The 20,117-nt window shown below is 39.1% G+C and overlaps 1 protein-coding gene across 2 annotated transcripts in view; it reads right to left on the reverse strand.

Annotated features, from left to right (window-relative positions):
- NSMAF (neutral sphingomyelinase activation associated factor) overlaps positions 1-9,490 on the reverse strand; it is a 40,658-nt gene extending 31,168 nt beyond the window's left edge. The window contains exon 1 of one of the 2 annotated variants that reach the window (XM_065053609.1): positions 9,272-9,490. In XM_065053609.1, coding sequence (XP_064909681.1) covers positions 9,272-9,324 — 53 coding nt within the window. In that variant the 5' untranslated portion in view covers positions 9,325-9,490. The remainder of the gene's footprint in view (positions 1-9,271) is intronic. The other variant, XM_065053611.1, reaches the window with a different exon arrangement.
- Positions 9,491-20,117: the final 10,627 nt, after the last annotated feature.

The raw sequence follows: 20,117 nt of genomic DNA on the forward strand, positions 1-20,117 counted from the left end.
GTGATGACTCTCAAGTTTCTGGTAAATGCAGGAACCCTTCATACGTTCAAGATAGGCCGTTTTTACATCAAAACATTGCTTCTGTTATTCACAGTAACTACATCATACTTGCATAAGCCAAAAAACACATAAACCAAGAGAGTTCTCTTTCAAACCTTTCAGAATAACCATCCCCTAGAAACTGTTCTGTCTTTATACACAACACTTTATATATCAATTCATCTTCCCAAAATCTGAAGCCATGGGCTACTGGGAAAGATTTGAGGTACATTTCTGTCGAGGGTTAAGATTGCGGAGTGACAATAAAACCCTGGCAGATGTATTGTTAACCCCCTCTCCCCCCAACTTCCCCCTTTTTGCTCCTCCCTCTCCCCCCTTCCCACTCAGGACAGGCAATAGGGAGGGAAAGAAGGACAGAGAGAAGAGAGTTGGAAAAATTAACAATGTTTTACTAATGCTACTAATAAGAATAGAGAAAATAATACAAAATATACAAAACCAATCTTGAAAGTCTCAGCAACTGCAGAGCCGGCAACCAAAGTCCTGGATTGGACTCTGCAGCCAACCGGAGCTGGATTCAGTCTGTCACTAGGCCTCAGTTCGCAGGGACGACTAGCAAGGTCCTCTCCTAATGTCGGCCACAACCAGAAGGGAAAAAGCAAAGGCAAAAAGGAACGAAATCCTCGTGATCTCCCACTTTTATATGAAGTATTCACGTGAATGGAATGTTATACACAGTTGGTCAGTTTCTTGGTCACTTGTTTCTCGTCGCCCCTCTAGCGAGATGTCCATCCATGCTTATCAATAAGTTTGCATTCCATTGCTAGGTTTACCAAAACATGTGTCTGGTTCTCCAGGAAAATGCAGTTAATATGAAGGCTTTAGCTGACAGGCAAAATTCACTGAAAGAGAAACTTGTTTTTAACAAAACCAGGACAATTTCCCTTGGCGTTGTCTTCACTCCTGCTGAATCCAATGACTTCATGAAAAAAAAAAAAAAATATAACGCACAAAGTACATGAAAAAAACTCCAGGTAAATTCTTCAGATCAGCTAACTAGGTACCATGGGAAACTGTATGTTTCCTTGTTTTTAAATACATTTACTGGCAGTATCCACTTTACCATTTGCTATTAGTCTTCCCATCTCTTCCACATGTCTACTCACTATCCAGTTTTACAGAGACAGCATTGCTGTAGAACTCCTTGGTGGACACTAGCAACTTCCCACACTGTCATATCATACTCACTTTCTGATCTAAGCATTGCTGTCTTGAAAAAGGGTTGTAGTGCTGGCAGCTCTTACAGCATTTTCCTCCAAACATTGCACATTGCATAAGCCACATGTATTTTCCACATTTTATCTTCCCCACATGCTCTTTAGAGAGCCTTCTAGGTGGTTCTGCAGTCTCTTACAAGCATTTCTGTGCTTGTTGCTACTCTCCTACTTGCAAATGCATCTATGCTAACTGCATTTTCCTATCTTTCAGGCTGCAATGAGTCACTTCTGCAAGTGGACGGAGTCAAATCTCCACAAACACAATCTTCAGTCTCTTGTCTCCTCAAATATCCGTTACAATTGGGATAAACTGTCCAAAGATTCTGTCACAAAAACCACACCTTTCAAAATTCCACCTTTCTTGGCCGTACAGTAGCCGTCAAACCATACGATGTCACTGTCTGCATGTTTGCCAGGAAAAACATCATAAGCTAATAAGAAATGTTGCTGGTCTTTTTCCTAGAGTCCAACTGCTTGCAGACACAGATCAAGTCCGTGTTGCACTCTTTTTCATGATACTGTCACTGTGTTACAACTCCCTGGAGCTTTTCACATTTCTTTTCCCCTTGCTGCTCTCTTTCAGTTGCTCATGACAATAGTCCATCTTCACCTTAGTTTCTACAAGTAAGTTTTCAAATTCTAGTTATAATACCCTAAGTAGAATCAAAATTTTCAAACTTGCATCTCAACCTCTGGTTGTGTTTGGCTAACAAATCTAGACCAATTCAAGTTACTGCTGATTATGAACCTTGGAGATTATGAAGCATGATATCTGGAATTTCTCAACTTGTATCAGTCCTGACAGCATATGTATTTAAATTTCATTTGTCTGTGTTAATGACCCAGAGGGTTGTCAAAAAAAGGAAAAGTCAAGTTTCATCAGATGTTACTACAGTGAGAGCTTTTTTTCTTCACAGAACAGACTTCTTCCATGAAAGTGAGTGGAGCCACTGATAGTTATTGTAAAAACAGGGTCCCTCCTGCAAGCCGTCACTGGACAGGATGATACTTCAGGCCCACCAGGAGGTTTAACAAGTATTTACAGCTAGCAAGGGAACATATCAGTCCCTGGTGTGTTCCATCAGCAGGTAAACACAGTGTTGTAAAGGCCTGAAAAAACAGGAATTCAATCACAATAGCTATACAATTTAAGCAATGGGGATCTTCAACGCCAAACTAAGCAGCTGGACTTAAGGCTGTCTTCCAAAGAGCTAAAGAAGGTATTCCAAAGACTCTTGTGATATCAAGATGACTGACATACAAAATGTGTAACTATCAACTGCTGCATAGTCCTACAACAGGAGTTTGTACACACACTTAGTATCAATCTAAAATAGTAATTTATTTATTTTGTGCACGACAGAAGGAAAAAACAACAACACAAACACACACAAAACCAAAAAAACCCCACACAAATAAACAAATGCACACCACGCAGTAGGAAGTGAATGCATGACACCCTGTATAAGAAACTGATTGAATCTGTAACAGTTGAGAACTGTATTTTGATCTTCAGCCACTGAGCAGTTGTACTGCTCCCCGTGCTGTGTAATTAACAGCACACACTGTAAGCCTGCGACCTGCCACACCGCCCTGGATCACAAAGCCAATGTCAAGTCAAGGAAGACTAAGAATGTCTGTTCCCAGCCTTGAGTCTGACCCCAACCCTCGACCTCAGCAATTAGTCAGACAAAGTGGTCTTCAAGTGACGAGGGCTGGACGACCTCATTAATGCAACTGCCACTTCCATTCCCACCCCCCAAAGGAACTCTATTAAAATATCCTTTTTTCTCCCCAAAAGCAAATCATAAATAGTAACTGGGAAATGTACTAAAACACTATCACACCTCAAATGAAAAAGATTTTTTTTGGTCCTTTTAAATTATCAGCAAGAACTAATATCTGAAAAAAAACAGTTCTGGTTCTAAGACAAACAGTCGTGGTTTCTAATAAAAAAGCAAAGGGATCTCCTGCATGTGCCTGCTGCTCTCCAACACTTTATTCCTACAATGCAGTAATAATCAAATATCAGAAACTACTTTGTTTCAGGCAAACAGAAAAGAATAAAGTTTGAGATATTTTTCTTAGCATCATCAGGTGGTTCATTTTAATCCATTTTCAAAACGTATAACCCAATTGTTACTTGAAACTTCCCAAGTATAAATTATTTAATCAGCATCTATTAAAAATCTACTTAGAGAAGGGTAATATTATATGTTCTCTTGGAAAGCAACTGAAATACCTGTTGATGCAAAAACCTTTGAAATCAAGCAATAAAACTCCCATCTTAAAGTGTATTACAGGATACTTTCACACTGGCTTCCTAATAGAGACACATTTCACAGGTTTATGTTCACAAATTTTTTGGTCACCATGCTATTTAATAGCTTGCAACATACTTATCAGGTTAGTAAGCCAGAGTCATGTCTTCAGGGATCATTTATCATTTTCTCTTGTATATTGAACTTGACATACTAGACTACTTTTTTAAAAAAACATAACAATATATTATTTTGAAAACGACAAAGAGAGACAAATTAGACAAGACTTTCAAATAAAGCTCAAACCCCATGACAGCACCTGCAAAGGGTAAGAGTTCAAAAGATGTTCAATGCCTTACATTATTTCTTCTTAACAGTCTGCTCTTCTATCCTCGAAGTCTTGCCAATAGCAAACAGGTTTTCAGAAAACTTCTGAGAAGTTATTTTCTTAAAACATGTCATCACTTGAAAATTGGAACTTAAGGAAAAAAATAATATTTCAGTAGCTTCATTGGCCCAACACAGCCTACCAACCTGTAATGCCTCAAAAACTACTCAGAGTTGTGGAGACCACCCCCTTCTGACTGAAGCAGCTTCCACATTAGCAGACAGATTTCTGTTCAGTGCTGTGGAGTTTCCTCAGGACAGTTCTGCAGGAGTTTAGTAACCTGAATTAGTCCATGGAAAGCAAGAACTACCAGAGGTGGCACAATGTGAAGGGGTCAAAGGCAGAACAAGGTGGCCAAGAAACGAGACCTTACCCGTTGGAGGGCAGCAAGCCTGAGCAGCAGCTCTGCTGTCAGAGACGCTGAGAATGAACCAGTTTCACTTTCCAGGATGAAGCGAATTGGTAGCACCGCTGCCACCAGAGGAGAGCCTTGAGCTCTTGGGTGGCTGTAAAGGCACTTATGATGCTACAGCTCTTAATGCAAACTGTGTATCTATTCTATAATCAACAGCAGAAGAAGCTGGAGGGGTGGCGGGGAGAGAGATGAGCATGGTATGTAAGGGAACTCTGTTATAACAGCTCACATAGATGGAAAAAAACAAGACAACTTCAGAGAACACAAGGACTTTCCCAGGTTTGAAAGAGAAGTAAGATTGTTCTGCCACAGCTGTGTCAGTCTGTCTGGTGGTGTATGTTGGGGGGCAGAGGAGAGCCTGTGGATAATCAGTATAATATGGTCATACCCATCTCCCAGATAACTTTCATGAAGGCCCTAAAAGCTTCTGTGTTGGAACATCTTCAGTTCCCAGCCAGTGCTGGAAGTATACAGAACCTGGTAAAGAGTTAATCTCTTACTAATGTATGATGGAGCTGTTTGAGCTTAAAAGGTAAGGACCGCACTTAAGGTGAGAGGTAAATTAAACCATGCTAATAAAATTCTGCTTGAAGACTTATTTCAAATTCTTGTCTTTGCGTTGTCCTAGAAAAAATGTATTAAGAAAACCTGGAAAATTCATATGGAACTGATATAGAAGGTATTTTCTTGTGAAGGGAACCAGTATTGGTTTGAGAAGCAGCTTCAGGGGAAAAAAAAACAAAAAGGCAAGCACCTTGCCAACAAAAACAATGTACAGCAGCAGAAAGATAGGGTTACCGCAGGTAAGGCAGGTAAGTCTGGTAAATAAACCAATCAGTGAAGAACTAAGGTTGCTCTTCTCTAAATAAAAAGTTAAAAGTGTCTTGTTTATTTTTGCTTTTTCAAAAAGCTCCCCTGTAATTGCCACTCAGGAAAGGGCTGAGGAACATGAGTCAAGAACCCAAGACGCATAGCAAAACTAGGCATAACACTAAGTAGCAGGAAAACACATGCAAAACTTCACCTTATAGGATGTCATCCCCTATAAACAATGTTTGGGAACCCAAATGGTACCCAAACATTCCTAGCATTGTTCATAGGATACAACAAAGAAGTGAATCACACTTCACAAATGACAGCCTGGGTTCTCTAAGTCCTGCCAAGATACTTTAAAATGTACTCCAAGTAAAGAGGGTTATATCAGGCTTAGTCTACTTTAGAATTTTCTTGTTACTTTGCTTGATGTGCATGCTCCTCTGTACTTCAGTCTGAAAAGATCTCATTTGAAATCCAATAACATGGCTGGAAAAAAAAAAATCCAACAAACCTACAATTTATTTTATATACCAATATCACCCACCAACTGGAGCACTAAACTTGTTGAAATCAGACACAGGCATTAATGTGTGGGAACCAGTGTCTTGGAAAAATCCCATTTATACCATTCAGAGGAGAAGGGGCTCCATTGATCTTGCTTTAAATTCTTAATCTTTAATTGAATTTTTATAATTTACATCACTTCATCAGAAAAGTACATGCTGGAAATCTACTGGAACACAAGGATTTCAAGTGGTTGATCCAACACACTACACAACCATTTGACACGACACTGAAAATACAACCCTGTTAAGGGAAGGACATTGCCAGGGATGAAAAAGCAGGCCAGCCTAATACAGCAGCAGCCCATAGATATGTAAAACAAATGCTAAAATTAAACCCCCTACTAACAAGAGCAAAGTTTCTATAGACCAGCTGTAGGACTCATTTGATGATGTTTGAATAAAAGCCTTCATTATGTATATTTTGTCCCAATGGCGCAAAAACAGGCTACAGATTTTTTTTTAAAAAAACAAACTACCAAAACACCCAAGTGACCATCATGCAAAAGATCCACCCGCAAGACCCACATCCTGCCAGTAAGTTGCTTTGTATGAGCAACGTTCCCAGAAGAGATGAACCCCTCGAATAGGAATCCCAGCAGCGTGCAAGACAAACCAGCAGAACTACATTATAAAGAGAGTCTCTGTACCAAGTGTTTGACTTGTTCGTGCTTGGGCACAGTGCCAACAGAACCAAGAACTTGATTAGTAAAGAAAGCAACAACCTGAGCCAAACGCCACATCATTTAACTGGAAGTTTTGCAACTAAAATTGCTTTTAAAAAAGGATTCTTACTCATGAATACTGAATATTTTGAAGACTAAATTATGTAAGCATGCACAAAACACTAATTAAAAAGGGACATAATAACTCACCTTTCTTTACTCTGAACACTTGGGCAAAGTGAAATAAATGTCTACCAAATCAGATGAATTTGAAGGGAAAATTCCTGCCAGGATGAACCCTGCTCAGTAGGGACATAGATTTGCTCCATCACATGTAAAATACAACCTGCTGCATGTTCGCAGTGTGCACACAGAGGACATTTCAGTATTTTCTTGTTTTCTTCTAAAAAACTGCATATAGTCAGAAAAGCAGGCTTATGTAACCAGACATTATAGCAGTCCAACTAATTAGTTAAGAGGAAATTATTTTTTTCAGATCACTTAAAACCAATCTGATCTTCCTTCCCCTCAAAGCAACTGCATAAGAAGATTAACTTTTTACCTACTAAGTTTCACAGTACTCTCAGAACTTTCATAGCTTACAGTTTTGTAGAAAGCAATGTACAAATAACAACAACAAAAAACCCAAACAAGCAAATAAAAAACCAAACCACACATGAAATGCAGTTGCCAAAAAGCTTCAGAGAGTCCTGGTCATCTCACTAGGAAATATTTACATCAAGATTATGAAAATCAAGAGAAGCTCTGAAGCAAGAATTGGTGTTTCTCCAACAACTACCCAGCAAGAAGGCAAAGAGAAAAGTTCTCAGAGGCTATCCCTTCCATTAAATGATATAAAGAGCTCTTTTTTTTCTGTTTGCTTTGGGTTTGTTTGTTTGTTTCTGCGATTGTCATTTGTTTTTTGTTGTTGTTTTTCTTCTGTTTTTTTGTTTTGTTGGTTGTTTTGGTGTTTTGTTTTTTTTTTTTTTACTGTTTTAAGACAGGACACTAAGGAAAACAGGAAATAGAATTTTATATTTCTCATTTGATACTTCAGAACCCAAAACCTTTAAAATCACTTAAATGTTTTTAAGATGGCCTAATCTAGAAAAGCATAGGAAGAGTGGGAGGGGAAAAGACCTCATATAGGGTACAAAACATATAAAAATTTGCTTTTCTTTTACACAAATAGCAATAGTTAGGCAAGAGAAATAAACACAGAAATTAGTTTGCAGAACTTTAGATAGGACAAGCTACCAGTGCAAATGAGAACAAGACTCATCTTTCATGAAGTGCTCAAATTACTAACTCAAATAATAAGATCCTAATATGCTTCCAAATATGAGCAAAGAAAAATATTTATCATTAGAGACCTTTGATAACTGCAGTAATGCTGATCTGCAGACATTGATATGTTAGGTGTGTTTTCAGGGCTTTTTAGAAGAGATTTTGATCCCACTTGGGTTCTTTGGGACAAGTCTGAGGAATTTAAGCCTTTTTCTCAGCTTTAAAAAAAAAAAAAAAACACAAACAAAAACCAAAAAACTATTTATATTAAATTCTTAACAGAGCTATTATAGTAATTCTTCTAGCTTTTCCTATAGTTAAGATTTTTTACTTAAAAATTAAAAATCCTTCTATTTTCCTTCTATACAACAAGTTCTTCCATTCTCCCTCCAGCCCCTCACACACGACTGAAACCACAGCAGCCCCCAAAAGCAACAAGGAGAAGATATACAAGACAAAAAGTGATGCAGAATGTGCCTGTGGTTCAAAAACACTTCAAAAGCTGTAACAGCTTTACAGGCTGAACGGCTATGAATCAGAATTTATATGGACAAAGTGAGCCGAGCTCTTTGTCATGCGGTTTTCTCAGCAACAAGAAACAGCGCTGTGCAGACCTGCATCAGGGGTTTGCCCAGGGCTGGAACTGGACCAGTCCGCAGTCCAGACCCTCTGCTGCTGGCTCCCCAATTCCTGCAGCAGGAGGCAAACAGGGAGCCCTGTTCCCCCCAGAGAAAACACCCGTGTCCCCCCACTGCGTGACCCACGCTGACCTATTGCTCTCACCTCATACCGACTTCCTACACGGCAATATTAATGTTGTAAAGGGTTTTGAAACTTTGTGACAAGCCAGATGCAGATAAGCCATGTAAAAGCAAGCCAGACAGTGGCTAAAAATAAGAGAGCAAATTCACAACGTACTTAAGCATGTGTGATAAGCCTTTCTTGTATGTTCGGTTAGCCACAGCAACACAAAATAGAGATTACAGTCAGAAAGCAGGAATGGGGTTATTGTATTTAACACTTTGAAAAGCCAGCACACTCCGCAATTTAAGGGATGACAATATGATCATTATAATGTTCAGGAGAAAAAAAAATAATAATAAACTCAATCTACAGTGATGCAGAGCTTTGACTCCATGCCACTAACACAACAGAGAACAAATATATAAAAATCTGCAGATGCTATTTTCATGCAGTTTACACAAGGCGAGAGGCATTCGCATGTTCCCAGGTCCGCTTTACAGCCTTTTCAGCCTTAACTCTCAGGAATCACCAGCCATACGGTTACAACTGTAACAACAAGGAGGGTGAAGCCCAGCACAGTATCTGGCCTCTGGTCCCGCCGCTCCGCCGGGTCCGGCTCCCTCCCCGGAGGCGGCCCCACCGCCCGCGGCGCCCCGCCGGGCCCTCCACCTCCCCGCCTCGGAGGGCCCGGCCGCCCCGGCGTGGGGGGAAGACCGGGGTTCAGGGGAAGCGGGTCCCTCTCCCCGGCGAGGGAGCGGGCGAGGCCGGCGCTGCCCCGCGGGAGGTGCCCCCACCCCCCGCCCCTGCCGCGGGGGCCGAGGCCGAGCGGGGGGAGGCCGGGCCCGAGCCGCTCACCTCTCCTTGGAGTACAGCTCCCGCTCTAGCCGCCGCTTGCGGATGAAAGCCATGGAGCCGCCCGGCCCCGGTGCCGTCGCCGCCACAGCACGCCAGGCCAGGCCAGGCCGCGCCGCGCCGCGCCGCAGGGAGGCGGGGAGAGCGGGCCGGCCCGCGGCCGCAGGCAGCCGGTCTGGCAGGTCCGGCCGGGGGCGCCCGCCCTGTTTTTAGCGCCGGGTAGGCGGGGGAAGGTGGCACAAGCAGCCGAGGAAAGGGAGCCGGACGGCACCAAGAACTCCGCGTTTTTTTCCCGGCCTGCGACGTCTCTGCGGCCCTTTAGGGCCTCCGGGGCGCCGAGGCCTGGGCTGGGGCAGCCGGGCTGCCTTGGGGGGGCCTCACCACGGGAACGCGGCCGCCCACACACCCTCCCTCCTTTCATTTCCTTAAAGCTTCTGCCGTTCTGGTTTTATTGTTGCTGGCACGAAGGTGCCACCCGTGTCCTCAGCCCACAGCAGCAGGGGCCGGGTGTGGAAACGCTGCCCCTGGGGGCCCGGTCTGTGGGCCGCGTCCGAGGACGGACAGCGATGGTGATGCCCGCCCAAAAACCATCGTGTGTGTGCAGAGGGAAGGACGCACATCATTACCTTGCGAAAGAGCCTTATTTACCTGCATTTAAATTAAAATCGTATATATAATGTTGCAGTGAGATTGCTTCTACCTGTAATACATGAGACAGATGCTGCCCGGGCAGAAGGTGAAGTTCTGCCAGGTGTTCAAACCCTAAAAATACTTCCATGGGAGGGGGAGGTAAATAAAATCCCTTAGTTCGTATAAAACACTTTAGTTCATATAACTGCCATTGTATCTGAACAATTTATAATGTGTTTACTGACATGATCTCCTGTGAGGTAGAAAAATACTGCTATTTGCATTTTTATAAGTAAAAAAATCGATTCACAGAGAGGATGTAGTTTTTCACATAGGAATAAAAAGAATTATATGCTTGCGGGCCTCAAGAGATTGTCTAATCCAATCTCTGCACTGAGATTGAATCAGGTATGTGGTGATCAGTGTTACTCAAACATTTTCAATTTGTGAACCCATCAACATGAATACAAGAAGTGTATATACTGAGAAGAGGTTTGCTTTTGGTAATTGTCTTTCAGAGACCTCTTAGGAGTAGTTCACAGAATCTAAAGAGGCAGCAGATCACCATTTGAAAACCAGTGGTATCATCTGCAAGAACTTTCGTCTAATCCATTTGTAAAAGCACCTGTTTGAACGAAATCTGCAACACTTGCATGTAGCTTGTACAAATGTCTAACTGTATTTATGAATATGTATTTGTCAAGTATCCAACCTGAATTTTCCTTGCCGCATTCTTTGTTGTCATACTCCCAGTGGAAACAGACAATATTTGTTACTTTGTTCACATATATTTTAATAAATATGCATGTGTAAATATGTATTTATTCAGTTATACAATCGTTTGTATGTGCACATATGTATGTCATCTTCTCATAGGCTAAACAATTTTGTTCACTTTCCTCACAGAATGCACTCGTAAGTGGTTTATTCTTAAAGCTTTACTCTGACTTCTTTCCAGTATGACTTTTTTCCTAAGGTATTAAGCCCCTTATAGTTGTCCAGTTGAGGCATCAACACAGTAATTATGTCGCATGTATTACACATGACAGAAACATCTATAAATACATCCCAGAAATAACTTGCTTTTCTTCTTGTGACAGAAGCCTCCTCTTAGAACCTCTTCTAACATATTGCCACCTAGCTCTCCGAATTTTGTGTTGTATGTTTAAGTTCTTCTCAGGTATAATGCTTGTCTTAGCCTTGATGATTTCATGCTGCTAACTTTAGATGTTTATCAAGTTATGAAACTACTTTTGAAATCTGATTCTGTCTTCTAGCTCCCAGGCTGGTGAAAACCAGATTTTTTCATATGTCTTTATTCTGTTGTGTCTTGCAGATCACTAATGGAAATATTCAGTACAACTGAAATAATAACAGATTTTTATGGGATCTCACAGAAAATGCTCTCCAACTCTGATTTTTGAAGGCAGCACGCCAATTCGTGGGTGGTTTCATTAAGACTATATTTCCTTTGATTTTTGTTTTAATGAAACTGTCATGGGACAGTGTCTAAATTTTACTAAACTCAAGATCTATGTTACTTACTGTTTTCTCATTTTTTACTGAATGAGTGAAATTGATTGTAAAAAAAAGAAGGCATTGGACTAGTGTGAGAGCAACTGTTCCTGACCAACTTACGCTAACCTCTTCATCATAGAATTTCTCCTAGAGTATCCACTGGGATCAAAATTAATCTGGATAGCTTTGGACCTACTTTCTTTATTCTTTTCTAGTCTCCTTGAACCTATATAGTATCTTAGGAACTCAGAAATTATTTTTTCTCTATTATTAAGTAAAATTCTTCAGGCCCTATTAACTTGAATATATACCATTTAAATAGATTTAACTCAATCCTTCTCTAAACTCTATGGTAAGATCAATTTAACTAAGCATCTGGACACTTCTAATGTATTTCCAGAAAATTTTCTTGTTGCCCTATATGCTCCTTTTTACCTGTCACTCATTTTGTACTGTAGGCTTTGTAATTTTATTCTTTTATTCATGTTCTTTTATGTTACTCTTCAGTTGTGCCCGCTTATTGTGACTTTTTTTTTTTTCCAAGTCCTTGAAGAGCTCTTAATGTGATGTTAACACAGTCTACTTAAGCTTCCCCTGCTTCCTTTTGTTCGCATCAAGATAGCTTGCTATTGTATGTTTAATTAAAAATGAGTCTATTGTTCTCTGCAGAAAATCTAGGTTAGCTTTAAATGACTGAGCTCAGGCCTAGACCATACAGAAAGGAGGTTAATTAACTCATATAGAATGGCATGCTGTTATGATGAGCACGCTTTTAGTACCAAGACTGGCTTGATTAAAGCTAGTTTAGCTATTTCTACATAACAATGCAGTCCATAGTTGGCAGGGTGATCGTGCTTTTTCTTCCTCTTTCTCTTAGAGCAGGGAAGCCTATTTTGGTAAAACGTGTCATCATCACTTTCACCCACTTTACTTTCTGCCTTTAAAATCGAAATGATCTCCTCCCTACTTGTCATGCAATCCGAGTTGCTGATGCCTCTGATTACTTCCTCTGTCCCATGAAGCAAAAGATCATCCCTAAAATATTACAAGAACTTGGTGGACCTTTTTTATCCTGCCATATTGTTTTTCTAATTGGTATCCAGGTAATTGAAATCCACTGTTACCTCATTGGCAAACTTTTCTAATACCTTTATTGGTTGCTCAGAATAAGTCAGAAAAAACATCAACTTCCTCCTTTTGAATACAGCTATAATCTATTATGAAAAATAGACCCCAATCATGACATACTTTTACTTCCTCCTTTTCATTTTCACCAAGAACAGCAACTTTTGTCCCTTCCTGGATTCAATACGAGATGAATCATCCTCCCCTGATTTCCTGTGCCCATTTTCCTTAGCATTATTATGTACAAATATCACTGAAGTGTGCCACCGCATCTCTGGGATGCTACTGAAACAATGTTTTCTTCCATTTGACTTCAAATATCCCAAGATTTTTTCATGATTTTGTTTTGTCTCTTAATGCCTACTTCTTTACCCTGTCTTCCTCTCTAAGATTCCTTATTTCTAGTTTTTGTAATGGGTCTCTTTCAAAGCCCCCTTCTATGTTTTTAAAAGGTCACCTCCCCATGTCTGTGAGTCACTGTCCTCAAATGCTCTTTCATAACTGTGTTGAATGGACATTATTTCTTTGCAATAATATTATGGAACAATACCCGATGGTCTTAAGGCCAAATCATTCACAAATCTATGCCGTTAACCCTAGTATTTGTCACAGAGTGGCCAAAACCCAGTTCTCCTCATAGAGACATTGGTCTTTCTTCTGTCAAAGTGCTGTTATAATCCTGTCAGTCTGGCTAGTTTCCATTCTTGATTTCTGCCAGAATCCTGCTAGTGATGTCTTCATCTTTGCTTGTATTTTTTGGGTAAGCACCCCTGCTTATTTTCCTTTTCCTGGTGAAACTGATGGAAATCAAATAATTGGAAGAATCAGAGTGACAAGACCTAGAACTATTACATTTTCACACCGCTAGTGCCATCTTAAATAAATAAAGGGTTAAATTCAGGCAATGCCCACATGCCAGCACAACCTTAAAGCTGTACATAGATTTTTCTTTCAAGTACAAAGAAGTACATATGAATGTATATTACCCACTATATACATTAATGTCATTGTGAACATAGGGTTCATGTCTCAGGTGTAGTACTATACTTACTGTGGCAACAGTTTTATTAGTGAAGGTTTTTACAGCAGTGGGTTTCTGGCAGATATTCTTCAGAGTATTTATCTGATAAAGCTTTGTCTGTCAGGTACCTAAAAAGCTTCATGAAATACAATGCTCAAGTGTTCCATGTCAATCCGTTCTATTGAGAATTTTCAGACGTGTTCAGAATAGGTTTAACCTCAACTGTTGAAGTCAGTGGTAAAGTTCCCACTGAATTGTTGGGGGCATAAAAGACTCCTGAGTGTATTTCAAGGATTCATCGAATAATGTATTTATTCTGCAAGATATGTCAATGGCCAACCCATGACACATTAACCAAAAGCAGAGCTGGTAAAGAGTACTTTTGCTTATTGGTACCAGAGCTAGTCAGAAAACAGAAGCACTTTTTTCATGGAAAATAACAGCCACTTCTCAATGTTTTTCAGTGACATTTAAACTATTTAAAATAAGTCTGCAGTTTTGTAAAGTTAGCATTTTTCTAAAGATAAAGATTAATAGTTTTGCTTTCAGCAAAAGTTTAGGGCAGGCTAAATTCTGCAAAAGAGATGCTAACTCTGAGTTCTTTGTGGCACATGCTATCTTTTAATTGTGTATGTACTCACAGCCTAGAATAATAGATCCTTAACTGGTAAATCTTGCTTCTACCATAGTAACGATAATAGAATCTAAATCATCAGCGACAACAATAATTAGATGTGCCATGGCTTACTTATTGCCCTGATCTGATTGATGGCTTGGAGGTACATGCAGAAATTCCACTAATTTAAAAATAATCTCTATGTAAAGTTTACCTTAATCAGACCATTGCATCTCCATTGTGAACACATTTATACTAGCTTGTAATCAGCTTATTCTTACTAAAGTCTAAGTTTTTTTGAGCTAGTTGTAAATCAATTTATATGTGTACACAAATAAGTTTGTGTTGAACCGATCTAAAATCAATTTTAATTAAACCACTTTTTGTCAATAAACAAATGCATAATTTACAGTTTTACCTGAAGTAAAACAATCCTGGAGGCGGATTTGCAGTATCAGCATTTATAGGTCTTCTCTAAGTAAAACTGTGACGGCAAGGAAGAGAGAATTTTGTAAAATTATTTTACACAGCAATTTAAATTGACAATTTTATGTAAAAGTAATGTTTCTAGTGAAATCTCTCTGAACTATGCCCATGATTAAATGAAATACTTGACTATAAATTAAATTGATTTTCTTACACATTGAAGGATTATGTAGTTAATACACCTCCTTTACGTCTCTGCAGTCCTTTGCTAACATTACTAACAGCTCTTTTCCATAGGTTAAGCCATGCAGAATTTGAGGGCTGCATTCTCAGCCTCTGGTTTGGAATACACTGCTCAGAGAGATCTGGGACCTTGATTATAGGAGTGTCCTGAAGAGGACATGTAAAATAGCGCAGGGTGTATGGTAACCCAGAAATAATCTGGTATGCTTTTATATATCCTCACTGCTGGCAAATACTTAGTCTCTTTAAAGGCATGTGAGATCAAAAGATCAGAAACAACATTTTAGCAGAAAAGAGTATATTTTCTTTATTAAATCAGCTTTAGAACTCATACTAACTATACTGGGAAAAACAGCTGATTATGTTTGTCAAGAAAGATCCCTCCTCACACGTTTGCTGTCCCAGCTACTTTAACAAGCTGATGACTTGGTTCCCTTCCAACACCCATATATACTTCATGTCATTAGATGCATGAGTCACTCTGCTCTGCTGTAGGGATACTAAATATGGTACCACAAACGTTAATTTGAAAAGTGGATGAGCAGTTGAATTATTTCTCTGTATAGCCAGTGTTTTAAGTAAACCCTTTTAGTGAACTGGTTACATATAGTCCACAAGGCAATGGAGCTGTCTTTCATATAACAATAATGACAATAAATTTGGATAGTGATGGTGAGAGGAAACCCAAAAAGTCTGAAAGAGCAAGAGAGCATCTATTGAGGAGAGATACGTTATGCAGAAGTACCATACAAATACAGCCTTACAGATTAAACTCGGATTTCCATTTTATCCATAACCATAATATATCACTTAAATGGAAATTTTAGAAGTAACTTGTAATATTGGCTTTTCCCTACTTGTGCATGGGTGAAGTTGAGTTGTTGGCAGAACATTAGTTTGCAGATTCATACATTGTTTTATTTATTTCCTTGTAAGCAAGTGCATATGACTATTATGTTTAAGAATACATATGTATAAAACTCTATGACAAACAGAAGTTTAAATCCCACTCTGTAAGTGCTAAAATTCGAAGTCTCCCTTTCTTGGTCAACAGGTTCAGTGTTCTGCTGGGAAGTACCTTCCCTGGCAGGAGGTGGTTTGCTTAGATGTGGGCGAGGGAAAAGAAAGCAAAAGAAGAACTGAGCTGCAGGACTGAACTGTTTAATTTGCTTAGGTAGCTAAGAATATTTTAAATGCCCATATTTTTTCCATAGGTAATAGTCACAGGTATGTTAGGCCATTTATTTGTTAACTACTTCTACTCTGTATCCAACAACATTCTTGCTGCAAAGAAGAGATGTAATAGAATAGTATTCATGCTTCCATTTTAGTTCAGTAAAAACCATAATTTAGATTAATTTTCAGACACGTATGCAAGCATGTAATATTTCTTTGATCTATATTCTAAATTATTCTTTGACCATATCCTGCTTTCCATAAATCAGAAGCCACAAAGATAGAGAGCAAACTATGATAACTCAAGTTTTGTATAAAAGCTGATACCGTGTGATGAACCGGGGAGATACAAGATCAGCTCACCCAAAGCCTGAATAAGCAAATCAGACTGCTTACCCTATATCAAAGAACAGAAAAAATGTATAAAGGCCCTTCCTTTTTCATTTCCATCTTGGAAACTTGACATATTTTATATGATGTATAGTACAGATGTCATATGACTATATTTCTGAATGCAAGACCAGATTTTTTCTTAACTGGAAAATGCTGTCTCCTCTGTCACCAGTCAGTAGAGTTAGATTTTATTTCAGAGCAGCTAGAGAAGTGACAAATGAATATAAACATCTCTTCTATTCGGAGTGATTGTTTAGAACAGAATTTCTTCAGGATGTAATTGCACATGAAGCACTAAGGATGGATTTTTCACACTTAAATGTAGCCGAATATATAAGTTAAGGCTCCAGTCTGAGAGTCTTCCATGTTTCTACTGTACATCATGGAGAAAGGTGAGTGATTCACCATTCTTATCTCAGACATCACACTTAAGGAAAATGAATTATTTCCTATAGGATCTCTGTTCACTGTGAAGACGGTCCAGATGACTGTCTTAAATTATATATTCAATTTTAAGGTAATCGCAGCTGGGTAAAATGAACCATGTGCCAGGAGGTGCTTTTTGAAGAAAAGCAATGGATTATTTTATCTTATTTGTTAACAGCAACCCCAAAATTGCCCCAAAGATTTAGCTCACCCATTGCCATATCACACACATGCAGGAATAACTTCCAGCACACTTTAAGCATGTCACAATCTCTGTGGCCATGCTGATCTCATGTTCAGCAGGCATTCCTGGACAGGCTGTCCACTAGGCAGCATTGTGGAGGGAAAGTTTGCTGGACATAAAGCAAACTGCTCTTATAGCTGATTTGTAAGTTGTGTTTTTAATTGTGGTGGATACACAGCCAATGTCAGCTCTCTGGTTAGAAGGAAAAAAGAAAAGCAGACTTTTGCATTTTAAGAGGACTGGTTTTAATTCAGGAGCAGAGGTGAAATTCTAGGTTCTTGTGTGCTCTGAAAAATTTCTAAAACCGAGCCGGCACTTTTGCTCAGTTCTTAGAAGCATGTGGTAATTTTTACGGTATCACATTTAGAGTTCCCACTTGGTATGATATGAAAGAGAAAAATTTGGTATTTGATATTGCTGCCTCATTATAATAGCCTGACTTCAATAGCCTTCTGTTCAAAGAACTGGAACAGAATAGAGTGTGAGAAACTACTTAGGACTTCATCACTCAGCAATATGCAGAAAATAAATTGAATAGCTCCTCATGCTATAAGCCTTCCAATGTTTAAACATTTAAAAAAATTGTAAAGGGAAAGACCATTAATGGAAGAAGCTGCTCAACTTCAATATATCTGATCACTTCTTTCAAAAGGATATTGGAAAGATGGTTTAGACATTGCAGCAGTATTTGCCTTGTCATTCTTGGGTGGTAAAGATTAAAGAGTTCGTATGCCGCAGTGGCGCACTTTAGGTAACTAAGAATTTTTCAAAGTCCAAAGCAAAAAGCACTGACTCTCCTTCTGAGGTTTTGAACCTGAAATACATGGCTTCAAAGGAGTCTGTATGCTCAGCATCTCTAATGGTCAGGCATCAAAGGATGCAGCACTTGGGTTGACAACTTAAGCAATGAGCCGTGGTGGTTTGGGAAGAAGGGAACAGGAGGAAAAAACAAGAGTATGGTTTATCATCACTCCATGGATCACCATACCTGTGTCCAACAAGTGGGATGCATTATTCTAGCCAGTTTTACCTGTGAATTGGTTATTTTTGACTTAAGCTATTTTCCTTCCTCTGCCCTTAAGGATTTGTTACCTTTATACGTAAGTAAACAGTAAATTTGTTGACATTTTTGGTTGCATTTGTGTAGTATATAGCAGGGTATTGTGGTGTATGATGCTAAATAAATTACAACAATAGAGCTACATTTGTGGTTGATGATGATGGCTACTGGACCATGAGGAAGTCAAGGAAATCAGCAAGACACAAAAGGTCTAAATTATGAGATCATAAGCAAAAGGAAATATTACGATGACCAAGGTAAATTCTACCTGTAAATTACTGACAGTATTTGGTTAACATTCAAGTTTTCCTCTACTCTGACCACCACTTTTCAGTCAATCACTAGAGTAGCTTAACCCTTCCAGAATTTGAAACCTTGTAATTAGGGATGATGTTTAAGTAAATTTGTCTCTTCAGAAATGTTTTTCAATTTTTTGCCAGCAAACGCACATCTCTTTGCAACTGGTACAGAGGTTTCTCTGGCTGGTCACTGCTGCTAGATGAGCTTTTGTCACTGTCACATGCCCTTTGGACATATAGCAGCTCTTTTCTCCACCACCTTTTTCTAGAGAGATTTAGAAACTTTATTAAGAAGCAAGTAGTTTTTGAATTATAATTTTTTATAACTTTGTAGGAATGTGAGAAACAAAGCAAGAAGAAGTATAATGAAAAGACAGGAAGTTATCACACCTTTAAATATGCCTTTAAAACACAGATAGTGTCTAAATACATGAATACTGCTTACATAGCTCCCAGCGCACCTAGAACACTCCCAGCCAGCACATGAAACCACTTTAAAAGCTAGAGGGTAGGTGCAGAGCTTTCAGTTCTTGCTGGCTTTTCAAAAAATAGATCCAACTGTAAACCACAGGTTGTTGTGAAATAGCAACATCACAAAGGTTTGTTCTTCCGTGTATTTCATCCTAAGTTATAACCACAAGTGCTAACTGTCTACACACAATATAAGAATTATTTTGTAAAAGGATAGATGTGGTAAACTATCAATAAAAGATTTTTACAAGATCACCTATGATATTATTTCTGCTCTTGGGAGTACCAGGTAACAAACATGATTTGCAGTGATACTCCGCTCTGCTCTCGACCACAGCAAGCCCTGACATACCAGTATTCTTGAAGATTGATTATTGCTCACCAAGGCATGACCTGGGATTTTTAAAATGCTTGTATTTAGTAATCTGTCTGCAGATGTTCAGCTCTGCAAACCTCTCCCTTCACTTTCAAGTGTGTTTTGCAGTCTTAGCATCACTTTTCTGCCAGATCGTATGGCTGGTGTTTAACCAGTAGCTGATGCTCAGGTCTGTCTGCTGATGGAAAATCAGTACAACAGACTTGGGAGAAAATGCACCCTCTTCACCTCAGAGAGTGACACTTCTGAGATTGGTTCCACACTAACAAATGAGAAACTTAATTTTTATTTAGTTACTACATTAATGAGTGTTTTGAAATTAATTTACATAAATTTTAGATAGATGAACTCTGGAAAAATAATTTGTAGAAATGTTTTTTTTAGATGTTTACATTACCTATGCTTGTTTATGCAATGTTTGATAATACAATAAGTGGACATGCTAAAACCTAAGCATTTTCCTTGATGTATCCATTTCAATCCATTTAGAATGCTTGTTTCTGGCAGACCTAGCTTCTTCATTTCAGAAACTAAAATAGGGATTTATATACCCAGTTTATGATGTTCTTCATTAAAAACCCACCTATCAGAGCCTCAGGATACCACCACACTATAAAAATTGTTATGAGTTTTCAGCTAGGCAAGACCTCCTGCTGAATTCTACACAGCAGAGATTTCAGCCAGAGAGTTGGGTGAATTTCTTCAAACCTTCTAAACTGAGAAAACAGAGGAGGCATTTATCAATGTGTGCAAGAAATTTTGAAGATAAATTTGGGCTTCTTATCAGAAATGCCATAGAAGAAGACCACCAAAAGCCTGTGAAGG

This window comes from Columba livia, chromosome 2 (assembly GCF_036013475.1).
Source record: "Columba livia isolate bColLiv1 breed racing homer chromosome 2, bColLiv1.pat.W.v2, whole genome shotgun sequence".
In the NCBI taxonomy this organism is placed as follows: domain Eukaryota; kingdom Metazoa; phylum Chordata; class Aves; order Columbiformes; family Columbidae; genus Columba; species Columba livia.